General features: G+C 44.8%; 1 protein-coding gene across 1 annotated transcript in view; it reads right to left on the bottom strand.

Moving 5' to 3' along the window:
* LOC101942595 (microtubule-associated tumor suppressor candidate 2) overlaps positions 1 to 21,123 on the bottom strand; it is a 66,073-nt gene that overhangs the window by 22,039 nt on the left and 22,911 nt on the right. Inside the window, 3 exon segments of the mRNA XM_008167479.4 lie at positions 4,936 to 5,041; positions 13,467 to 13,570; positions 13,573 to 13,680. Of these exon segments, the coding sequence (XP_008165701.3) occupies positions 4,936 to 5,041; positions 13,467 to 13,570; positions 13,573 to 13,680 (318 nt within the window).

A 21,123-nucleotide genomic window follows, 5' to 3' on the forward strand; every position in this document is an offset into this window, starting at 1 on the left:
AGTGGAAATATTAAGTTTGGGCCTTAAATCTCTTATGTGTCTCCAGGTCCCCATCTGCAAAAATGTGTGTAAGAATATTTACTTAGGATTCTTCACAGAAATCCTGGGAGGGTTAATTAATTAATAAGCATGTTGTACTTTGAAGATCATAAAGTACAATATAAGTATTATATGATTATTTTTATAATTATTGGAATAAGTCACCCAACTATGATTTAATAATCAGAAGTAGATTAAATTTTAATAACGAAACCAATTGTAGCAAACTATGATTGAATAAATAAAATCGTCTCTCTCCAATCAGCCTTGTTCACTAATGCTTGGAGTACATTACAATTTAACTGGTGCAATGCCATTTTCATTCACAAGAGGGTACTTGAAACCTGTGCTAGGAGAAGAATGCACAACGTTTCTGACAGAACATGCCTCAATAGTAACACTGGAATTCCATCATTGAAAAATAAAGTAGCTGAATAGTTAAAAACATCTTCAATCAGGGAACAGTTTTGTTTTCAAAAGGAATAATAATTTTAAAAGATAGCAAACTATCTTCTGTCTATAGAATGAAGAAACAGGCTGCACAGTTCAACTAACATAAACTAGATCAGTGGTCCCCAACGCGGTGCCCGCAGGTGCCCTAGCGCCCGCCGGAGCATCTATGTGCGCCTGCCTACTGACAAGGGAGTGCCCCGCCACCAACAATGTCAAGAAGCATCACCGCTGAAATGCCCGGTGCTTCTTGGTGGCATTTCGGCGGCTACTTGTCCGGCGGCCGCACTCCTCGGTGGCTAGTCATCCGGCGCCCACCACACTGAAAGGTTGGGGACCACTGGACTAGATGGTTCTGAACTCTGTTTCTAAAAGGCTGAGCACAAACCTAAGCAATATTACTTAATTCAGGAAGATAACAGAAAAATCTAGAATGGTGTTACAGGGTGGACTAGGCCAAAAGACCCCTTACAAGAGGCTTCAGTGTCTTGCCACGCCCATCCCAGGAAAGGAGCAGTAGAGGACTCCTCCAAGTAGCCTAGACTGGCTGCAGGGGAAGAAGCCAGTCAGAAAGGCTGCAGGAGGGCCATATAAAAGAAGCTCCAGCGCCAAAGCCAGTTCCATGCTGGAGCTAGAGCAGTGGCTCTCAATCTTTCCAGACGACTGTACCCCTTTCCAGAGTCTGATTTGTCTTGCGTACCCCCAAGTTTCACCTCACTTAAAAACTACTTGCTTACAAAATCAGACATAAAATACAAAGGTGTCACAGTACACTATTACTGAAAAATTGCTGACTTTCTCGTTTTTACCATATCATTAGGGCTCTGTGTCTGTCACAGAACTCGCGGAAGTCATGGATTTCGTGACTTTCCACGATCACTGTGACATCTGCAGGGGCCAGCGTGGCTCTAGGGCCACCTGAGCAGGTGGCTTTGGGGCCAGCTGCTCAGGTGGCCTCCCAGGACAGCCACACCAGCCGCTGCTGGAGCAGCCCTGGGAACAGCCACACCAGTTGCTGCTACTGCGGCCCACAGCAGCAGTCCCGGAGAGGCCAGTGCAGCTGTGGTCCACTGTCCCTAGCAGCGGTCCCTGGGCAGTTGGACAGAGCAGCCATGGTCTGCGACCCCCAGCAGCGGTCCCTGGATGTCCGGCCGGAGCAGCTGCCCTGGGCGCCCCCCCAGAAGCAGCGCCTCCCCCCCAGCAGTGCCCCCCCATGGATGTCCTCCAGCAGCGCCCTCACACCCTCTGAGCACCCCCCCCCCAAGATTTAATCACAGGTAATTTTAGTATAAGTCATAGACAGGTCACAGGTCATGAATTTTTGTTTACTGCCCGTGACCTGTCCATGACTTCTACTAAAAATACCTGTGACTAAATCGTAGTCTTACATAGAATTATAAACTACAGCAATTGAAATATAAATATTGTATGTACATCTCAGTGTATAGTATATAGAGAAATATAAACAAGTCATTGTCTGTATGAAATTTTAGTTTGTACTAACTTTGCTAGTGCTTTTTATGTAGCTTTGTCTAAAATAGACAAATATCTTGATGTACCCTCTGAAAGACCTCTGTGTACCCCCAGGGGTATGCAAACCCCTGGTTGAGAACCAGGGAGCTAGAGGAGTGCAGATGGTGTTCCTGGTTGACCAGAGGGAACTGCAGCACCATGGACAGCTCAGTGCTGGCAGGGACCAGGGGAGCAAGGAAAAGCTCCTGCCTGGCTGCTGGGCCTGAAATTAGATGAGCCCTGAGGTAAGGGTGAAGCTTTGGTGAAGGCTGGAGCCTTGGGGAAGTGGCCCAGGGAACTGAAAGCAGTGTAATTAGAGACACGATGGCACGTGGCTGTTATTCTTACGGTCCCTGGGCTGGGACCCAGAGTAGTGGGTGGACCAGAGGTCCCTCCCATAGCCACTGGGGAGCTGGCCAACAATCGGACAGCAATAAACCCCCAGAAAAGGAACTGAACTACTTAGTGGCCCAGCTGGGGAGCTAGGAACCAGAATAGACTAAGAGGGCAAAACCATTGCCTCCAGGCAGGAAGCCCTGGGGGTATGGCCCGATACCAGGGCCGGGACTATTTAAGGACAGCAGACACACTCAATCAGAAGGGGTGCTCAGGAGAGGTGGGGTACCATGCCGTTACATAGTTATTTAAATATTAGGCATCTGGTGTGTGTGTGTGTGTGTGTGTGTGTGTGTGTGTGTGTAAGAAAGAGTGGTATCCACTGAATATCAATCCACACAAGAAAATTGATGTGGTTTGTGTTTTATTCTGAAGTGCCTGTCTGATCAGATCACATGGACACACAACAATAAGGCAAAGGATTGAGGGTAAAATTTTTATGTGTGTCTAAGTGACTAAGAAGCATATGTCTATTTTCAAAAGAGATTTAGTCCCAGATTTTAAAAGGTATTTAGGTGTTGCTCTGCTCAGCACTGCAAGGCCTAAGTGATTTTGGAGCTTAAATCTCATTTTCAAAAGTGAAAGTCAAGGGGACTTAAGTTCCTAAATGCCTCAGTCACTTCTGAAAATGAAACTTAGGTTCCTAAGTCTTGAGGTATTACAGTGCTGAGCGGAGCAACATCTACATATCTTTAAAATGCAGGTCTAAGAAACCTAATTCCTATTGACTTTCAATGAAGTTTAGGCTTCTAAGTGTCTATATCTCTCTTGACAATGGGACGTAGGCTTCTAAGACAATGACATTTTTGAAAATTTTACCCTAAGTTCTGGATCTTCATTACCTGGGAATATCACCAGTACAGACAGAATTCAGCTCTCAGTTGCACCTATGCAGCTCTCAGTGACTTCAAAGGGAGTCATGCATTTGAATCTCATTTGGCATAATGCAGACTTCTTATACTGTGCAATCCTGAGTGGTGCAGAGAGCCGTCAAGTGAAGCTATGGGAAGCTGAGGGATCAGGCTTGAAGTTGTTCTCAGTTTCATAGAATCATAGACTATCAGGGTTGGAAGGGACCTCAGGAGGTCATCTAGTCCAACCCCATGCGCAAAGCAGGACCAACACCAACTAAATCATCCCAGCCAGGGCTTTATCAAGCCTGACCTTAAAAACCTCTAAGGAAGAGATTCCACCACCTGCCTAGGTAACCCTAGGTAACCCATTCCAGTGCTTGGTCACAGCAGGACAGTTCCTTCCAATCTAAGTGAAAGATTCTTCCGATGCAGTATTTCTGTCTGAAATGCACTGCAGCACTAACCTCTTCCTTTTTTAGCTCCCTTTATAGGTGTTTAATACTATTCACCAGTGGGCTTATATATAACACCATTAGCATCAGGGTCTTCATTTTAAATCATGTCACAGCTGCATTCTCCAAAGCAGCCGTTTCCTTCCTTTTGTCTCCACAGTTAATGCTCACCATCCTTCACAGCCTAAGACAATTAGCTAAAACTAACGTTTCATTTCACGAAGGGCCTGACTGAGCACGGTCCCGAGTACCTCTCAATTCTCATTAACCCCTAGGGAGTGGAGGGCAGGTGTCACCTTGCAGGGTCCAACTCGACATTAGCACCAACAATGTCTAGTTTAAGGCTGTAACCATGTTGCCATAAAAACAATTGTCCTTTCATTATTCAGAGGTCAAAACCATTTGCACACATGATAGGGTATCTATTATACACCACATCAATCAGTATAAAATCCCTACAACTGGCCAGTAATGTTTAGGCTTATGACATTATTCTCATTGAAGCCCCTGGTGTAACAGAAAAGCTGGCATGCAGCTTTACAAAACGAAGGGGAGGAATCGGTGACTAAACTGGGCTGGATACTATGTGGCTGCTGGGAGCCTCTCTGCAATGACAAGGTGTGCGTAATGTCTTGCATTTTGATACTGGCTGCTCAGGAAGGGGGAGGTGTTGGGGAGCAGCCATTCTACTATGCTGGCGCCCAGAGCAATGGCCCTTAACTTATACCTGGTAAAATCAAACCTCTGCCCATTGCAGCACTGACTCTAAAATGCAGAGTTATTCCCTGCCCTGTATTTACTAGTGGGTTCAGTCTAATTTTAAATGTCTACAACAATGATGCTTCCATCAAGAGTGACTGGAGTCCTCTTGTGTTCTGGCATGGATGTCGGGGTATACTGAGCGATCGGAAGGCATGGGTTCTGCCTTTTCTAGTCAATCCCTATCTTAAGCGTTATGCATGTACTGAGGTGCTTTTCTGCTCTCGTCCTTGGCAGCAAAGACAGCCAATGAAGGTTTATAGGGTTTCATTGTGGAATATTGTTTCCTCCTTTTAAGGCCTCCCTACAGTGCAACTACATGGTGAGAATTCAGTCCAAAATTAGAGGGCCAGGGTTATCAGCCAACTGCGATTTTATCATCTGATTGGGATTAAGGAGCTTCAAGCCTATCTCACAGCACTTCCAACTTTAGGACTCGGATGGCTCCATATGTATAAGTGTCCCAGCATTACCTTGAACTTTGTTGTCATGATCATCCTGGAGTTCTGCAATGGCAACTGTGTGACTGTTTTCCATCTCTAACATTGCAGCTTCGTGAGTGGCTGAAATATCTTCTACCTGTTCAAAAGACAACAAAATGAAGTTATGGACAGAAAAATATTAGTGCTATGGAGCACCAACGGGAGGAACTATCAGAAAACACCAGGGACTTGGAAAGTTACAGATGACACAGATTGAGGGCAACAGTTCTTATGTTATCAAGTGTAATGATTAATTGCAGGAAGTGTGTTATGACTCCCCGAGTGATGGGATGTGAGCACTACAGCCTGCTTTGCTGCTCTTGCAACTTAATGGTAACAACAGTGATATTAAAAAAAACCAACACAGGCTGAAAACCTTTCATTTGTCAAGGCCATTTATGTGTTCAGAAACTTCAGCAGCCCATAAACTGAAATGCTATTAACAAACCAGACTCTCCCGTATGATCTGATAAACAGACCCAATTCCAAGATATCCTGGGTTTATTGCCCTTCATAGTATTCTACTACAATTATTTTTATTTTAAGACCTTGAATTAACCTCAATGGAAGATGCCAAAAAGATTTAGCATTTATTTATAGAAAAACAATGAAAATAATAGCTATCGGCAAATATAAAATGGAACAATAATTATTTAGAGAATCATCATTACAAACTCCTATTCCCAGATAAAATGCTCATATGCTTATTAATCCAATCCCAGTAAGTCAGTGATACCCTTTGTTAATATATGCACAAGCATTTTCAAGTTGGTGCAGAAATAAATCATTGAGATGCCACTGAAATCAGCAAGTTTCCCTTCGTCTTCTCTTACGTCTGATTACCGAGAGCTTTCCTGTTGTTCAGTCAGTGCAGTAACTTACTGATGCAAACAATGACAAAAGCTACATGATAATATATAGAACAGGAAAACTTTCCACTGCCTATATGCAGATAACACACCCATTGGTTCTGTGTAAGGAGCATCAATGGATCGTTCCTTCACATCTTTTATTATAGGGCGTGTGGATAAGATATAGCCAGATTCCAAATTTTTCTTGTGGCCATGAGACCCAGGAGTGAGAATATAGAATTACTTGACTGCAATATTAGGCCAATCCAGTGACTGAATAGGCAAGGAGGTGAATATATTAAAAAAACTGGTTCAACAAAGTGCACTTTATTCTTCAGCTCCCATTGGTGGATCACACACTGGTTTATTTTTGATATGATAAAGACAATAAAGAATAAATATATATATAAATAAGACCAATAGGAGTTTTGTCTGAATAAATCACATAGGATCAAGACCTCTTAATTTAGCTGAGATTCATTCTTAGCACCAGAGATGTGCATCAAGTCAAATATGATGGGATTGTGCCATGTATCTGTAATCAAAACACAATGCTCATAAAAAAATCAAGTAAAACAGCCTCAACCTTTTGAATATTCATACATACATGTCCGGTGACAAATAATCACCATCTCATTCTGATTAACTATTGCAAGGATTCTACAGCGACATTGTTTCTTGTGACAGCACTGATCATACAATTAATCTACCACATGAGACTCTGGAATTATTTCAATCTCTTTTACCGGTGGTTTCCCCCGCACTTTACATTTTGAATGCAGTTAGTGTTCTTGAAAGGTGCCAGGTTGGCACTCCTGGAGACTGATGCACCTGGCATCTCTATGGAACAGACACATCACCAGCTGTGACAAGACAAGCTTCTCCTAATCATTCTAACCTGGAGCAGGAGGAACTGCCTCTTTGTTTGGTCTCCAGGCTTGTTCAAACCTTAGTCTACAATGGTGCCGTGTAGTACCACTTGCGATGGTGGTTTCTGTTGATTTGGACAACTGTCCTAATGAAAATGGACTAATACCATCAACTCACATCGGCTAATGAAAAACCATTGGATGGCAATGAGTCCTTGCCACTATTGACCCAATGACCTAATGCTGAAAAGATCTGTATCCCACTTCCAATTTCCGGGGCCCACCAGACTCTGTCAGAGTAATCTTCTGATTGCCACATATAAAGGACTATATAAGTCACTTGCTCTTCTGGGCTTTGTGAGTTATAATGATTACATTCCCTAATCAAACATATTCTCTTGCATTGTTTTGTAATGTGGTGTATCAAACAATTGTATTTTTATAGTGAAACAGCTGTTCACTGTGAAGTTGCTTCATGCACACAGCTGTTTTATTTACACTTAATGTTAGATTAAAGAACAAAGACAGAGCCACAGAACTAGTGTGGATAAGAATAAATGTTTTACTACATTTAATCATTCAAAATATCAAAGTTAGCTCAGACATCAGCTGCCAAATTGCTAATTAAATTAGATAAGATTTACATTTAGAATGAAAAATATACATTTAGTTTGGAATTTGAAATTATACAAACTTGAATTGATGATAACATGGAAGAGACAGTGCTATGGTTAAGAATTATTCATAAAACAAAGTGGGATTTAGTTGCTGAGATGAGATCTAAAGAGTGAGTGAGTAGAGGGCTGGGTGGCTTAGTGAGCTGGTACTGGTGCATGAATACCATCAGCCCCTTCCCCTGGTATGTATATTCTATTTGTTTGTATGTCAGCCTATCACCACCTCTGAAGCACTGCCAGAATTCTTTACCTTGTACTTGCTTAAATCGTTATTCATGCCTTACTTGCTTTCTGTATGAACACCACTGCATTGGAATGACTATGCTAAATCCCTAATCTTCTGAGATCTAGGAAACAGGAGGCAGAGTTCCTTTCTTCATCAGCTTCACTGGCAGGTTCCCTCTCAATAAAGCCAAAAAGCTAGTTTTCAAAAATTTCTCCATGGATTTTGCCCAGCCTACATTTCTGACTCCATACCCATTTTCCTTCTGGCTCCCTTTGTTCTTCCAGTGTAGCCTTCTCTGCCACTTTTCATAGTAGGTAGATTCTTTCGCACATGGAATCAGGTCTCCTGGGTTCTAAACTTAGCTCTACCACTGATTCACTCATTCATCTTGACAAAGTCACCTACCCTCGTTTTTCTATCTGTAACAACTACCTCCCAAAGGAGTTATAAGGCGTAAGAACATAAGAGTTGCCATGTGGGGCCAGACCAGTGGTTCAAAAGACCTGTCTTCTGACAGTGGCCAATGCCAGATGCTTCAGAGGGAGTGAACAGAAGAGGGCAACTGTCGAGCGATACATCCCCTGTCATCCAGTCCCAGCTTCTAGCGGTCAGAGGCATAGGCCTGGTCTACACTGTGGGGGAAAGGGGGAATCAATCTAAGATACGCAACTTCAGCTACGAGAATAGCGTAGCTGAAGTCGACGTATCTTAGATCGACTTAAATTGACATACTTCACGTCCTCGCGGTGTAGGATCGATGGCCGCCACTCCCCAGTCGACTCCGCTTCTGCCTCTCGCAGCAGTGGAGTTCCGGAGTTGACGGAGAGTGCGTTCTGGGATCGATTTATCGTGTCTAGACAAGACGTGATAAATCGATCCCCGATAGATCGATCACTACACGCTGATCCAGCGGGTAGTGTAGACGTACCCTTAGGGACACCCAGCCCATGAGGTTGCAACCTTGACTAGGGTGACCATATTTCCTATGCTGAATACGGGACACCTGGTAAAATTACTTGTATTCAAGAGAGTTCAACGGCAATCAATCAGAACTACGCAGTACAAACATTCAAATTAACATCAAGTTGACTGAGCCCCTGTTAAAAAGAAATACTGCATACTCAGATGCTTTTTATTTACCTTCTTATCGTTAAGGCTTTAGGGTTCACATGGGGAGAAGCGACACACACCTCACTCTCATACACCTCTCTCACATGGGTGGGGGTGGGTGACCGACCGACCTGACCCTCCCTGTCTGGTGCTCTCTGCTCTCCATGCCTGGCTGGGCCTCTGGGATGGACTCGCCGCTCCTGGTACCTGGTGCCGCATCTTCCTGAGGCCAAGCGTGGGGGGGCACGCCAGGTCACATGCCCCCCTCCCCAGATTTCAGCCAGGGTTCAAACCAGAATGTGGCCAGCAGCAGCCTTTCGACACTGTATGGGAGGGAAGGGATGGGAGCTGCTTCCAGATGTGGGCGGGCGGGAGGAGAGGAGGGATGACCTGACCCGTCTCTTTGCAGATCTCATCTCTCCTCCCCTCCCGCCTCCCAGATCACCTGTGACTGGAAGCAGCTTGTCCCTTCCTGCCCGCACAGTGTCAAAGGCAGCTAACACCTCCAGGCTGCTGCTGGCCACCGACATAACCCAGCTGCCTCCTGTCCCTTCACTACAGTGCGGGCAGGAAGGGGTTAAACCCTAATGATGCATTGTGCACCAGGGCCCAGGGAACCTGACTGCAGTGGCTTCAGCGAACCCGGCCAGAGAGGTGGCTCAGCAGAGGAGGGTACCTAGGGGATGGAGCAGCCCCGCTCCTGGGTGGGGAGGAGGCGCAGGTGAAGAGGGTGCTACGCCCCTGCCTGGGGTGCTGCTGTGGAGACTGCAGTGTTGGGGCGCGAACAGGCTGGAAATCGCCCCACCCCCGCCTCTCCAGAGCTTAGCTGAGGGGCGGAGAGGCTTCCCTGTGTCAAGTGCTGTGTGTGGCTTTGGCACATACAGGGCTCAACTCCTCCTGGCCAGCGCCCCAGGTCGGAGGGTCTTTGGCTTTCCCAGGGTGCCGGCCCAGCCAGAGGCAGTGGGGGAAGGAAGGAGCCTGCCGGCCAGGCTGTTGGTGAGCTGAGTGCTCTGACCCAGGCTGGTTCTCTGTGCAGCGCTGGGAGCGGGATGCATCCCGCCGGGGGGGATATGGAGGAGCAGCTGGGCTGGGGGGTGAAAGGGCAAAGCAGGGAGAGGACAGCGAGAGGGGAGGACGTAAAGGACCGATGGGTGGGCAGCAGAGGCGACACGTAACTGGCCGCCGCCTGATGCCTGCCCACACTCACCAGCCACCGCAGCGTGCAGCCAGTGCCGTCCGGAAATGGGATGGAGGGTGGGGCCCTGCTAGCCAAGAGCCGGCACCCAGCGAGGGCTGCGCTGAAGGACCAGCAGACGGAGAAGCTGGCCCCGTGCTCTGCAGCTTTGTCCCACCACCAGCCTTGCACTACCCACCCCCATTGTCAGCCACTGGACGCCCCCCTCACCGCTGGTGGGCAAGAGGCTGGCGATCAGGGATCCGGCCAGCAGCAGGACTCACCAGTACTGATGGAGGGTGCGGGCAGGGGACAGACAGAAAATATGGGACAATTTGCCCATTTTTAAAGAAAAAGTTGGGACACCTGCAGGAGAACTTAAATATAGGACTGTCCCCTTAAAAATGGGACGTTTGGTCACCCTAACCTTGACCATCTTGGCTAACAGCCATTGATGGACCTCTCCTCCATGAAATTAATTAATTCATTTACTAATGAATAAATATTGAGAGGAGGCCCAAACTGGAGAAGTGTAATGAGCTGGAGAGTGCTGTACATGGTTAAGATTGTTAAGAAAATGTTTGAAAACCTGGAACACAACTTTACTTTGGATTTTAAAAAAATCTTGATTTAACTTAGTGTTGGACTAACAGCCCTGAAGACTAATTCATATTTTTGTATGGGACACTGCAACCCTTGAATGACACAGACTTATTTCCCATTGCTTCAGCTGGCAATAATGTGGCAGATTAAACCATAACAGACTGGGAAACGAGCAAGATAAATATGCTAAGAATCCAATCCCAGCACAACCTGTCTGACCTGAGTCAGCTTATTTTAAAACTAGAGTAACAGCAAAGCACCATCCTGCCCAATATCTCTAAGAGCTGCCCAAGAAATAAATAGAAACACAGCACTGCAAAGAAAACAAAGAACAAAAAACAAAAAACCCCAAAGCTTAAATCCTCAGCAATTGAAAACCTCACCTATGAGTTCCCAAACAATCAGTAATGTCTGATAGTACATAGACTTCACAACAAGACATCTTTAGCCAACAAAAATGACTCAACATAAAAGGGGTAAAAACAACACGAAGTACGGGTCAATATAGATGGTAAAAGATTAAGAGCGAAGATAAGGAAACTCTCTAGCTTAAAACACAAAGAGCTTTTGACTCAAACTTTCACAACACTTCCCACCACATACTAGGAAATCAATACTCAGACAAAAGCATTGGGTAAAACAGCACAATTGGGAAGGATTTAAGATCAATAACTATAAAAGGATTTAGCAATTCAGAATGGTCAAACCCCAGCGAGAGCACTCCCATCCCCGCCACAAAGGAATCAAACCTTACATAGGAGACAGAAGGAAAACATCCTTGATAAAGACATTAACTAGAATCTGCCATAAGAGATTAGCAGTTCATTGACTGTGAGGGGAAAAAAAATAAACAACATGTGAACAAACATCTTCAGGCTAGAAACGGAGGAAGATGGATATTCTTTATGTACATTCTCAGACAAAAAGCTTCCTTTTCAGCGTTAAGCTACACTGGAGAGCTTGTGGCTATGCAGTTATCCTGGCTAGAGCTAGTTGGGATTCAGAGCAGGATCTTGTGTCACCCACGTCCCAAGGGTGTGCCCTAGCCACTGGGCTATAGGCTATTTTAGGATGGCTCGCTCTCTCTTTCTCCTTAATTTTGGAAGGTCTCAGTTTCAACCCGATGCTTTGAAATCTTAACAATTTTCGCAGGACGGGAAGACTGTTTCCTGCCCAATTCTAATCGTGACAACGCTAGTGCCGGACCCTCTGGCTGTGAGTCCTAGATGCAAGTTTTCCACCATTTTCCTCCTCTGCATACCATCCAGATGACAGGACAGTAGATATCAACATAACTTGGTGCAGCACCCCATCTCTTCCAGGCCAACACTCTGAGCCTCCATAAGGAACCATTTGATAAAAATAAAATCATCATCTCCCCACTTTGTACTCGTACTCTCTTCCCAGGATCTCAAAGTATTTTACCACACACGAGGTACAGAAGGTGAATAATATCCTACCCATTTCACAGACAGATGAACTCAGAGACATTGGGTCTCACTCTCATGTCTTGCACCACTATGCAGCCATTTACTGTTGTGCAAAGTCAGGGTCATTCTGATTGATTAGTGCTTTACATTCACCTCACACAATTGCTAATGACTACACAAGGTACAAGGATCAGGGCCAGAAAAGTTTGATGACTTTCCCAAGATCACTCAGTGTTTCAGAGGCAAAGCCAAGACTAGAACCCTGGAATTCTGAGTCCCAGGCTTTGCTCCAAACACGAAACTATGAGATACATATTAGAGAATCCAAGTACCGTACATGCATCCCTATGTGAAATTTCAGCCACGAGACCCTGCAGGCAACAGGACTAGTCTGTCTCTTAGGTTTCAGGGTTAGATTCCACCCAGACATGATGAAGATAAAGAAATTACAATGAGAAGAGCCTTCCATGAATAGCGTTGGTTAGGGCAGGTCTACACTACCGCTTAAGTCCATTTAATGTACATTGTTAGGGGTGCGAAAAAGCTTCCCCCAAGAGATGCAAGTTTTGCGCTGTCCATGCCAGTGCTGTGTCGGTGGGAGACACTCTCCTGCCAACATAGCTTCTCTTTCTTGCTGAGGTGGAGTAATTATGCCGACAGGCAAGCGCTCTCCCGTCGGCCTAGCGTGTCTTCACCGGACGGGCTACAGTGGTGCAGCTGTGCCGATGTAGCGCTGTAGTGTCGATTTGCCTTTAGTCTTTGGATAAAGTCTGTCAGGGCTGAAATCTTTTTAACCATGTCAATTGTTAATTGTGTGCAATATGAATAATTAATCAAAGTCAATGGAAGGAGTCATTTCCATAAACCACAGCAGAGCATCCTGCTAGCACGTCCGATTCTACCACGGTCTACACACGAGTACAGTAGTAGGCCCATATGTGAGTTAAAATGGCCATGCAGTTAACTTATTAAAAAAATACGGCTAAAAATACTATATGCTATGTAATCCCATTTATTTAGGAAAGAAAAGCAGGAGAAATACTTGAGGCTCATAGTCAAAGTTATGTGCTCAGTTAGAGGCAATAATGTCTAATGGTTGAACAACAGAAGTCAGGAAATCTGGATTTTATCCTGTGTCGTTGACAAAACATGTGCCACTGGGTACGTCACTTCACCGCTCTGCCCCACTTTATCTGTAATTTGAAATATAACTGGGCAAGCTTCTGCTGCCCTTATTTGCGTTGAGAAGTATCTTACTTAACATGTAGATTCAGTCAAATCAATGGGGTACGGTACTGCTCATTGTGAGTAAGGGTGGTGGACGGGGCCCAATATTTATATTTGGTACTGCACAAGTGAGTTATCTGTAAAGCACTTTAGGATGTGTGACTGAAAGGCATTGTACAGTCAGAAGTATGTGCTTTTCTTTAGACTAGGAAGGGTAAGAAACTTGGATCTTCTACTAGTTATCAGCTTGTTACAATGTCTTCATACTGAAGAAGGTCCCAACATTCAGCTGGACAGTAACCTGCACTGTAATTGCATTGCTCTATCCCCCTAACATGAATAACTTATTGCTGACCTGTTCCTGGTGCTGACACTTGATCCTCACAAGTTGAAGTCTGTGTTCCTCTTGCAAGAGGTCCATTTCGCCCCTGTACTGTAACTGCAACCTCTCCTCAAGGCACGCAGCTCTTCTTGCTGTTGCCAATGCAGCTTCCTCACCTCCTCCTCGAACCTTCTCTCCAGTTCCTCCTTCTCTTTTTGTAATTTCTCACATCTTGCTGTGTTGAGGGCTGTGGAGAAAAGACAGCACAATCGGTAAAGTCTGAGATAGTAATCTCTATGGGCAGGGACCATCTTTTTGGTCTGTATTTGTATTGTGCCTAGCACAGTCGAGTCCTGGTCCATGACTGGAGCTCCTGGGCACCACCACAGTACTATTTGTATTAAACAAATAATAACAAAGTTGCAATAGATACAGAAATGATTACCACAGACGCACACACAGACATTTCAACTCACAATACAGATTTAACAAGGCATTATGTGCTGCCTTAGGGAGGGCAATTCTATTGCTGTCATACGTGTTTATCCGGATCTAGAATATGAGTCTAACTTTCTGATGTCATAATTTTTATTTTTGTTTTCTGATTCTGATTTTATGCTTTGTCTAACAATTAATAGGAAAGAAGTGGATTTCCACTGCTCTCTGCTGAGACACAGTTAGAAATCATTCTATCGACATGAAAAATTGGAGCCCGGAAAGAAACTAAACAGCACAGACCTGGTTCAGCAACAAATCACATATAAAAAGAAGAGCTTGAAGAAACAAATGCCCACTTTTTAAAGTTGTTTTTGTATTGAGTGGTTTGTGTGTTTCATGGACCTAGAGAATATAAATGTAAGAGCAACATTTAAGGCAACAAGCGATGGTGGGATTTACACTCTCATGATCCATCATTATTATTATTCCTCTGAGTTAATGGGCCATATCAGAACTGGTGTAACTGGGTGCAACTCCAGCAGAAGTGCCGGTGAAGTCAATGAAGTTTAACCTGCTTCCACCAGGCCTGAATTTGGCTATAGGAACATACAGATATTGTTCCAAAGCTCTGAGTACGTCAATGGTGTGGATGGTTCTTTGTTTTCTTCATCCATCTGCACCATCGGAGAGTTTCAAAATCCATGTCTGGGTTCAAGCTGAGTGAAGTTGGATAGAACCCACGGAGAGAGCAAGCTTGCTAACTTTTTTTGAGATCTCTCAAGTAGGGGAAGATTGAAATCAACAGGAAATTTAAAGTTAGAAAAAAATTAGTGAAGCAAGGAAACAGATGTGTTTTGAACTGTATTATGGCATTGATTTATCTGAGATCCTCCACCCATAGGCATAGCTTGTTTGGAAGAAGCAGCAGCTTCTGATGAGACTGGCTGCACCAATTTAGTTACCCATCCTGCCTTCCCATTTTGAAATCTCGAGATTGCTGACCAAAATAATGGCCTAAATTAGAATGGTGGATGCTGTTGCAATTCTCTGTGAACAAGGCTCATATTGTTTCATAAACACACTTGCTCTATAATTTCCATGTCACATTCACTCAGCTTACTTGCCAAAACCAGTGGTTACTACTTTTATCACTGTTCATGCTCTTTTCTCCTTTTTGCTATGTCATCAGTCTGAGCTCATTCTTCATGCAGAAGCTGCCATGGTAGCACTAGTTTGTCAAATAAGGTACATCTACACTGTGCATTACTTTCAGCGGCCTGTAGAGTACATACAGTACAAACACGGCTATAAACAGCACTGTAGATTGTGAGGCATGGCTTAGGTGAGTAGAATAAAGACGTGCCTGAACCCTGTGGGTGTGTACCCGGGTAAATATCCTACACGGCTCTCTTCTCACCCAAGCTGTGCCTCCCCATCTACACTGCTGGAGCCTTTTCCTACTGCAGGGAGATGGCGGAGCCTTTCCCCGCTGCCTCCCCCCTGCCACAGCCTTTCACTTTCAGTGTGGACACAGCCTTCTTTTCCCTGAAGTGCGTAGCTACCCATATCCTACATGACGCCACATGTGGTGGGCAGTACGGACATAGCCTTAGTTACAGCAATGGTGTCAGATACTTTTTATTTTTAAAGAGATACTTTAAAATGGATTAAGGCAAAGATTAATAAATCATAAACACAGTCTCATTTGGGGTTTGGATAAAGTAAGACCTAACCAGGATCTCTGCCAAACTCCCCAACCAAACCGTGTTTGAGGGTTGAAAAATTTCAGTTAACCTGTTTTGAATCTCCCCCTCCCCCCCCCCCCCACACACCCTTTTTCATGAACCTTTGCAGCTCTTGGTCTGGCTGGAACCATAAGCATAAGTACTGAAACATCAGGATAAAAGGCTTTTAATGTGGGATTTCCGCCCATCTGGAAGCAGGAAGTACTGATAATCTCAAGAGACAGCCTATTTCCAATGTATTCAGCCTAATATTGAAGACCTCACCAAGAGGCACCTCTTTAGTTTATGTATTCTAGAAATCCCCTCATCATTCATAGAGTCATAGAAATGTCGGGCTGGACAGGACCTCGAGAAGTCATCAATCCAGCCCCTTGCAATGAGGCACAACCAAGTAAACCTGGACCATCCCTGACAAGTTTGTGTCTAACCTCGCTCTTAAAATCCTGCAATGATGAGGATTCCACCACCTCCCCTCATTCCTTCCTGCATAAGAACCATGCGAAGGGGAACGTGATCCAGGGAAATATGTGTGTTTGTACTTCCTGAATTCCTGAGGCCTAGTCTTGCTGGTGGGATGGCAATTGCAGAGAGGCCTGAAGGCATGGCCCTACCAGGTGTAATTCAGCTCCCAGTGAAGTCCCTGGGAATCTTTCTACTGACTGCAGTAGGGCCCAAAGGCATTGATGTTCTAAGATTCATGGATCCTGAAGCATCTACACAGGTGATCTGCCCCTCTGTGCTACTCTTCGGATTCTCTTCTTCCATGGCACCATGGCTGATCCGGAGCCAGGCTGCCAGGCCTGCCACCTGCCTCTGAGCCCTGGAACCCCTTTGGTGGGGGCTGACAGCATGGAATGGAACTTGTGGAAGTTAATGATTTCAGGGTCGCTATTAACTTCCATAAGAATTTGCCAGCAGGTTTCCTGGAGGAATGGTGCCATGCACAGCAGCTGATCCCCCAGTGCCACTACCTTCACTCAACCATGCCCCTATCAAAATCCAGGGCCCTGGCTATGGGTTTTTGCACAGATGAGGTTTCACAGGACTGGAGGGAGCAGGTGGCTGCTGCTTCTCTGAGTGTGTTTCCCTCCATCTGATAGTTTTTGAAAGCACTGAAATGGAGTTTCTGCCCTTCCCAAGTCTTCTGCACCCTACAGGGGGAGGGAAAAACCAATAATTCTGCAAGATCAATATACGCAATGTATGAAGTCCTATTACATGCCTTGTACGTGAAGTAGAAGATCAGCAATTTATATAGACATTAGATGAAGTTTCTTTTTTCTTGCGGTTTTGTGTTATAATTTTAAACGCTCTCTTATTATTTTGTTGCGTGACTATACAGAGCTACATTTTGTGTTAGCTTCCATTGCTGTGTGAAACTATCAACGAGCCAAAGTATAATGAGATCAAGCTTCAAGGTCTGTATTCATTATAATTGAAACCTACTCAAGCTTTATATTGGAATTATAATGAAACCTGTCCTTCAGCAATCTCTTTAATGAGATTGCACAACACACAGGCATAGGCTACGAAATGACACTTTTTGAACTAGAAGTAACTCTCAAACACAAACCACAAACCAACACGATAAAAAAATCCCTCAAATACAAAGCAATTGTAGAGGTCTGCATAGAAAGCCCACTAATTTTGCTAATGGGGGATGGAGGATGGATGCCATGCTGATCTTAAACACAAAAAAGAAGCTTACAAGAAATGGAAGATTGGACAAATGACCAGGGAGGAGTATAAAAATATTGCTCAGGCATGCAGGAACGAAACCAGGAAGGCCAAATCACACTTGAAGTTGCAGCTAGCAAGAGATGTTAAGAGTAACAAGAAGGGTTTCTTCAGGTATGTTAGCAACAAGAAGAAGGTCAAGGAAAGTGTGCACCCCTTACTGAATGAGGGAGGCAACCTAGTGACAGAGGAGGTGGAAAAAGCTAATGTATTCAATGGTTTTTTTGCCTCTGTCTTCACGATCAAGGTCAGCTCCCAGACTACTGCACTGGGCAGCACAGCATGGGGAGGAGGCGACCAGCACTCTTTAGAGAAAGAAGTGGATCGGAACTATTTAGAAAAGCTGGAGAAGCACAAGTCCATGGGGCCGGATGCGCTGCATCTGAGGGTGCTAAAGGAATTGGCAGATGTGATTGCAGAGCCATTGGCCATTATCTTGGAAAACTCATGGCGACTGGGAGAGGTCCCAGATGACTGGAAAAAGGCTAATGTAGTGCCCATCTTTAAAATAGGGAAGAAAGAGGATCTGGGGAACTACAGGCCAGTCAGCCTCACCTCAGTCCATGGAAAAATGATGGAGCAGGTCCTCAAGGAATCAATTCTGAAGCACTTAGAGGAGAGGAAAATGATCAGGAACAGTCAGCATGGATTCACCAAGGGCAAGTCATGCCTGACTAACCTAATTGCCTTCTATGAGGAGATAACTGGGTCTGTGGATGAGGGGAAAGCAGTGAACATGTTATTCCTTGACTTTAGCAAAGCTTTTGATACGCTCTCCCACAGTATTCTTGCCGCCAAGTTAAAGAAGTATGGGCTGGATGAATGGACTATAAGGTGGATAGAAAGCTGGCTAAATCGTTGGGCTCAACGGGTAGTGATCAATGGCTCCATGTCTAGTTGGCAGCCACTATCAAGCGGAGTGCCCCAAGGGTTGGTCCTGGGGCCGGTTTTGTTCAATATCTTCATTAATGATCTGGAGAATGGTGTGGACTGCACCCTCAGCAAGTTTGCAGATGACACTAAACTGGGAGAAGTGGTAGGTATGCTGGAGGGTAGGGTGGGGACCTAGACAAATTAGACGTTTGATCCAAAAGAAATCTGATGAGGTTCAACAAGGACAAGTGCAGAGTCCTGCACTTAGGACGGAAGAATCCCATGCACTGCTACAGACTAGGGACCGAATGGCTAGGAAGCAGTTGTGCAGAAAAGGACCTAGGGGTTACAGTGGACGAGAAGCTGGATATGAGTTGACAGTTTGCCCTTGTTGCCAAGAAGGCTAATAGCATTTTGGGCTGTATAAGTAGGGGCATTGCCAGCAGATCGAGGGACATAATCATTCCCCTCTATTCGACACTGGTGAGGCCTCATCTGGAATACTGTGTCCAGTGTTGGGCCCCACACTACAAGAAGGATTTGGAAAAATTGGAAAGAGTCCAGCGGAGGGCAACAAAAATGATTAGGGGGCTGGAACACATGACTTATGAGGAGAGTCTGAGGGAACTGGGATTGTTTAGTCTGCAGAAGAGAAGAATGAGGGGGGATTTGATAGCTGCTTTCAACTACCTGAAAGGGGGTTCCAAAGAGGATGGATCTAGACTGTTCTCAGTGGTACCAGATGACAGAACAAGGAGTAATGGTCTCAAGTTACAATGGGGGAGGTTTAGGTTGGATATTAGGAAAACCTTTTTCACTAGGAGGGTGGTGAAGCACTGGAATGGGGTACCTAGGGATGTGGTGGAATCTCCTTCTTTAGAGGTTTTTAAGGTCAGGCTTGACAAAATCCTGGCTGGGATGATTTTGCTGGGGATTGGTCCTGCTTTGAGCACGGAGTTGGACTGGATGACCTCCTGAGGTCCCTTCCAACCCTGATAGTCTATGATTCTATGGCTCACTTGATGATTACCTGTTCTGTTCATTCCCTCTGGGGCACCTGGCATTGGCCACTGTCCGAAGACAGGGCACTGGGCTAGATGGACCTTTGGTTTGACCCAGTATGGCCGCTCTTATGATAATGGATCTTGCTATCAGCTAGTGAGTCACTGGTATTGTGACACTGATCTTTTGCTTTTCTTAACATAAGGAAATTGCAACACAAATGCAAACATGAGCAATGTGAAATAAATGCCTGAAACCCCAGCACTTCACTGTCGCGGTGACAGATGGCAAATTAAAAAATATAATGTTCCTCAGATGGAGCAAGTCAGTGGAGCTATAGTGATTTACACAAGCTGAGAATGTGACCTTTTAGATTAGATGCAGTACATACCTACAGATATAGATTAGGTGAGATAGGCAGACAGAATAAATACCACAGGTAAATGAGAATTTTAATTTAGGAGCTCCATTCTCCCCTTTAGAAGATCCACACCCCATAACTTCAAAATATTGTTGGATCTTTGTGTGCAGTAGGAGCAATAGAACTGAGATCATAATTATGCTCTTTGATTTTTCTGGATCTCTTCTTGAGCATATAGCATTATCAGATCAACCCCCCTTTTAAATAAGGTCCATATTTAATGCATGTGTAACCCTACATATGGTCCCACATTTCTGCATTTTCCTTGTTGTCACATCTTGGATTTTCAGGAAATGAAAAAGGATTCCTAGTTAACATTAAGTGGAAATAATTTGGACCAGCATTATTTGAAGTTCACCTGGGACTGATCTGACACTTATTATTTTAAAAGGACCATCTGTGATTTGGTTAGAGCTTGGGGCATATTAAGAGGAAAGTGCAGAGAACACAAGGAGTCCTCCCCTTCCCTCCCTTGTGCCTCTCTGTAGGCTCCAGACACAATCCTACTGTCCAGACACAAAACTACTAGGGAATACAGGTATTTCTCTCTGCTACTACCCCTGCAGGTGCTAACTAACCTAGAGAGGTAGCTCAGAGGGTAGGGTGGGGCCATCTCTCTTATCTCCTTTGCACTGGTTACCAGAGCTTTCTGGGCATGGAGAGGAGCATCCATGTGGCACCCACTGAAGGGGTGGCAGAGCTGCTGCTGTATCATGTGCTCCCTGGGAGTCTCCAGGAAGAATTCTGTCTGAGAATTATTCCTGGGTTTTCCTAGTGCAGCCTGGGTCCTGGCATCAAACTCACAATGGGGCCCTACATATATTTAATGAAAAGAAGATAATAATAACCAGTGATTTATGGCTGGAATGGCCTTGCTTATGGGTTGGTCTGTTAACCCATATTTAACAGTCAGTTCTTCACTATGAAAATGAATGCCCTAGCCCCCACTTTTGGAAACAGACATGGGCTTCATTTTATAGTACAAAGCTTCAGAAGAGAGTCCAAAGCACAATGCATATGGTGCAACGGCACAAGGCCAATGTCAGGACGAAGGCTGTGTTTATTGGTAACAAACAGCAAGTCCATATGTGCCCAAACTAATGCAAAAATTCTAAAACTTATCAGCTCCTGGAAATTGCAACAGTCACTAACATGGTAACAAAACAAAATCTACATCCCATCAAGAGGATTTCAGGTTGGATTTTCCCCCGGTGGATATTTCACTTGTACTTTCCAGGCTGGAAGGGACTTTTGATATAAAATGACATTTACTAGGATGACAACCTGCTCCAGGTTAAATCACAGAGTTGACATCACTGCTCCACAGCTTTCCTAGCACCAAGCTGATGTTATTTCCCTTGGTGAATGACCTATAGACTATTGTGTGCAACAGACAATCAAAATGTATTGCAGGCCCACTTCACAATGCAAGGAAAAGCTAAATGTCACCATGGAATGTCACTCCTGCGCCTCT

This window comes from Chrysemys picta, chromosome 1, assembly GCF_011386835.1.
Source record: "Chrysemys picta bellii isolate R12L10 chromosome 1, ASM1138683v2, whole genome shotgun sequence".
NCBI lineage: Eukaryota > Metazoa > Chordata > Testudines > Emydidae > Chrysemys > Chrysemys picta.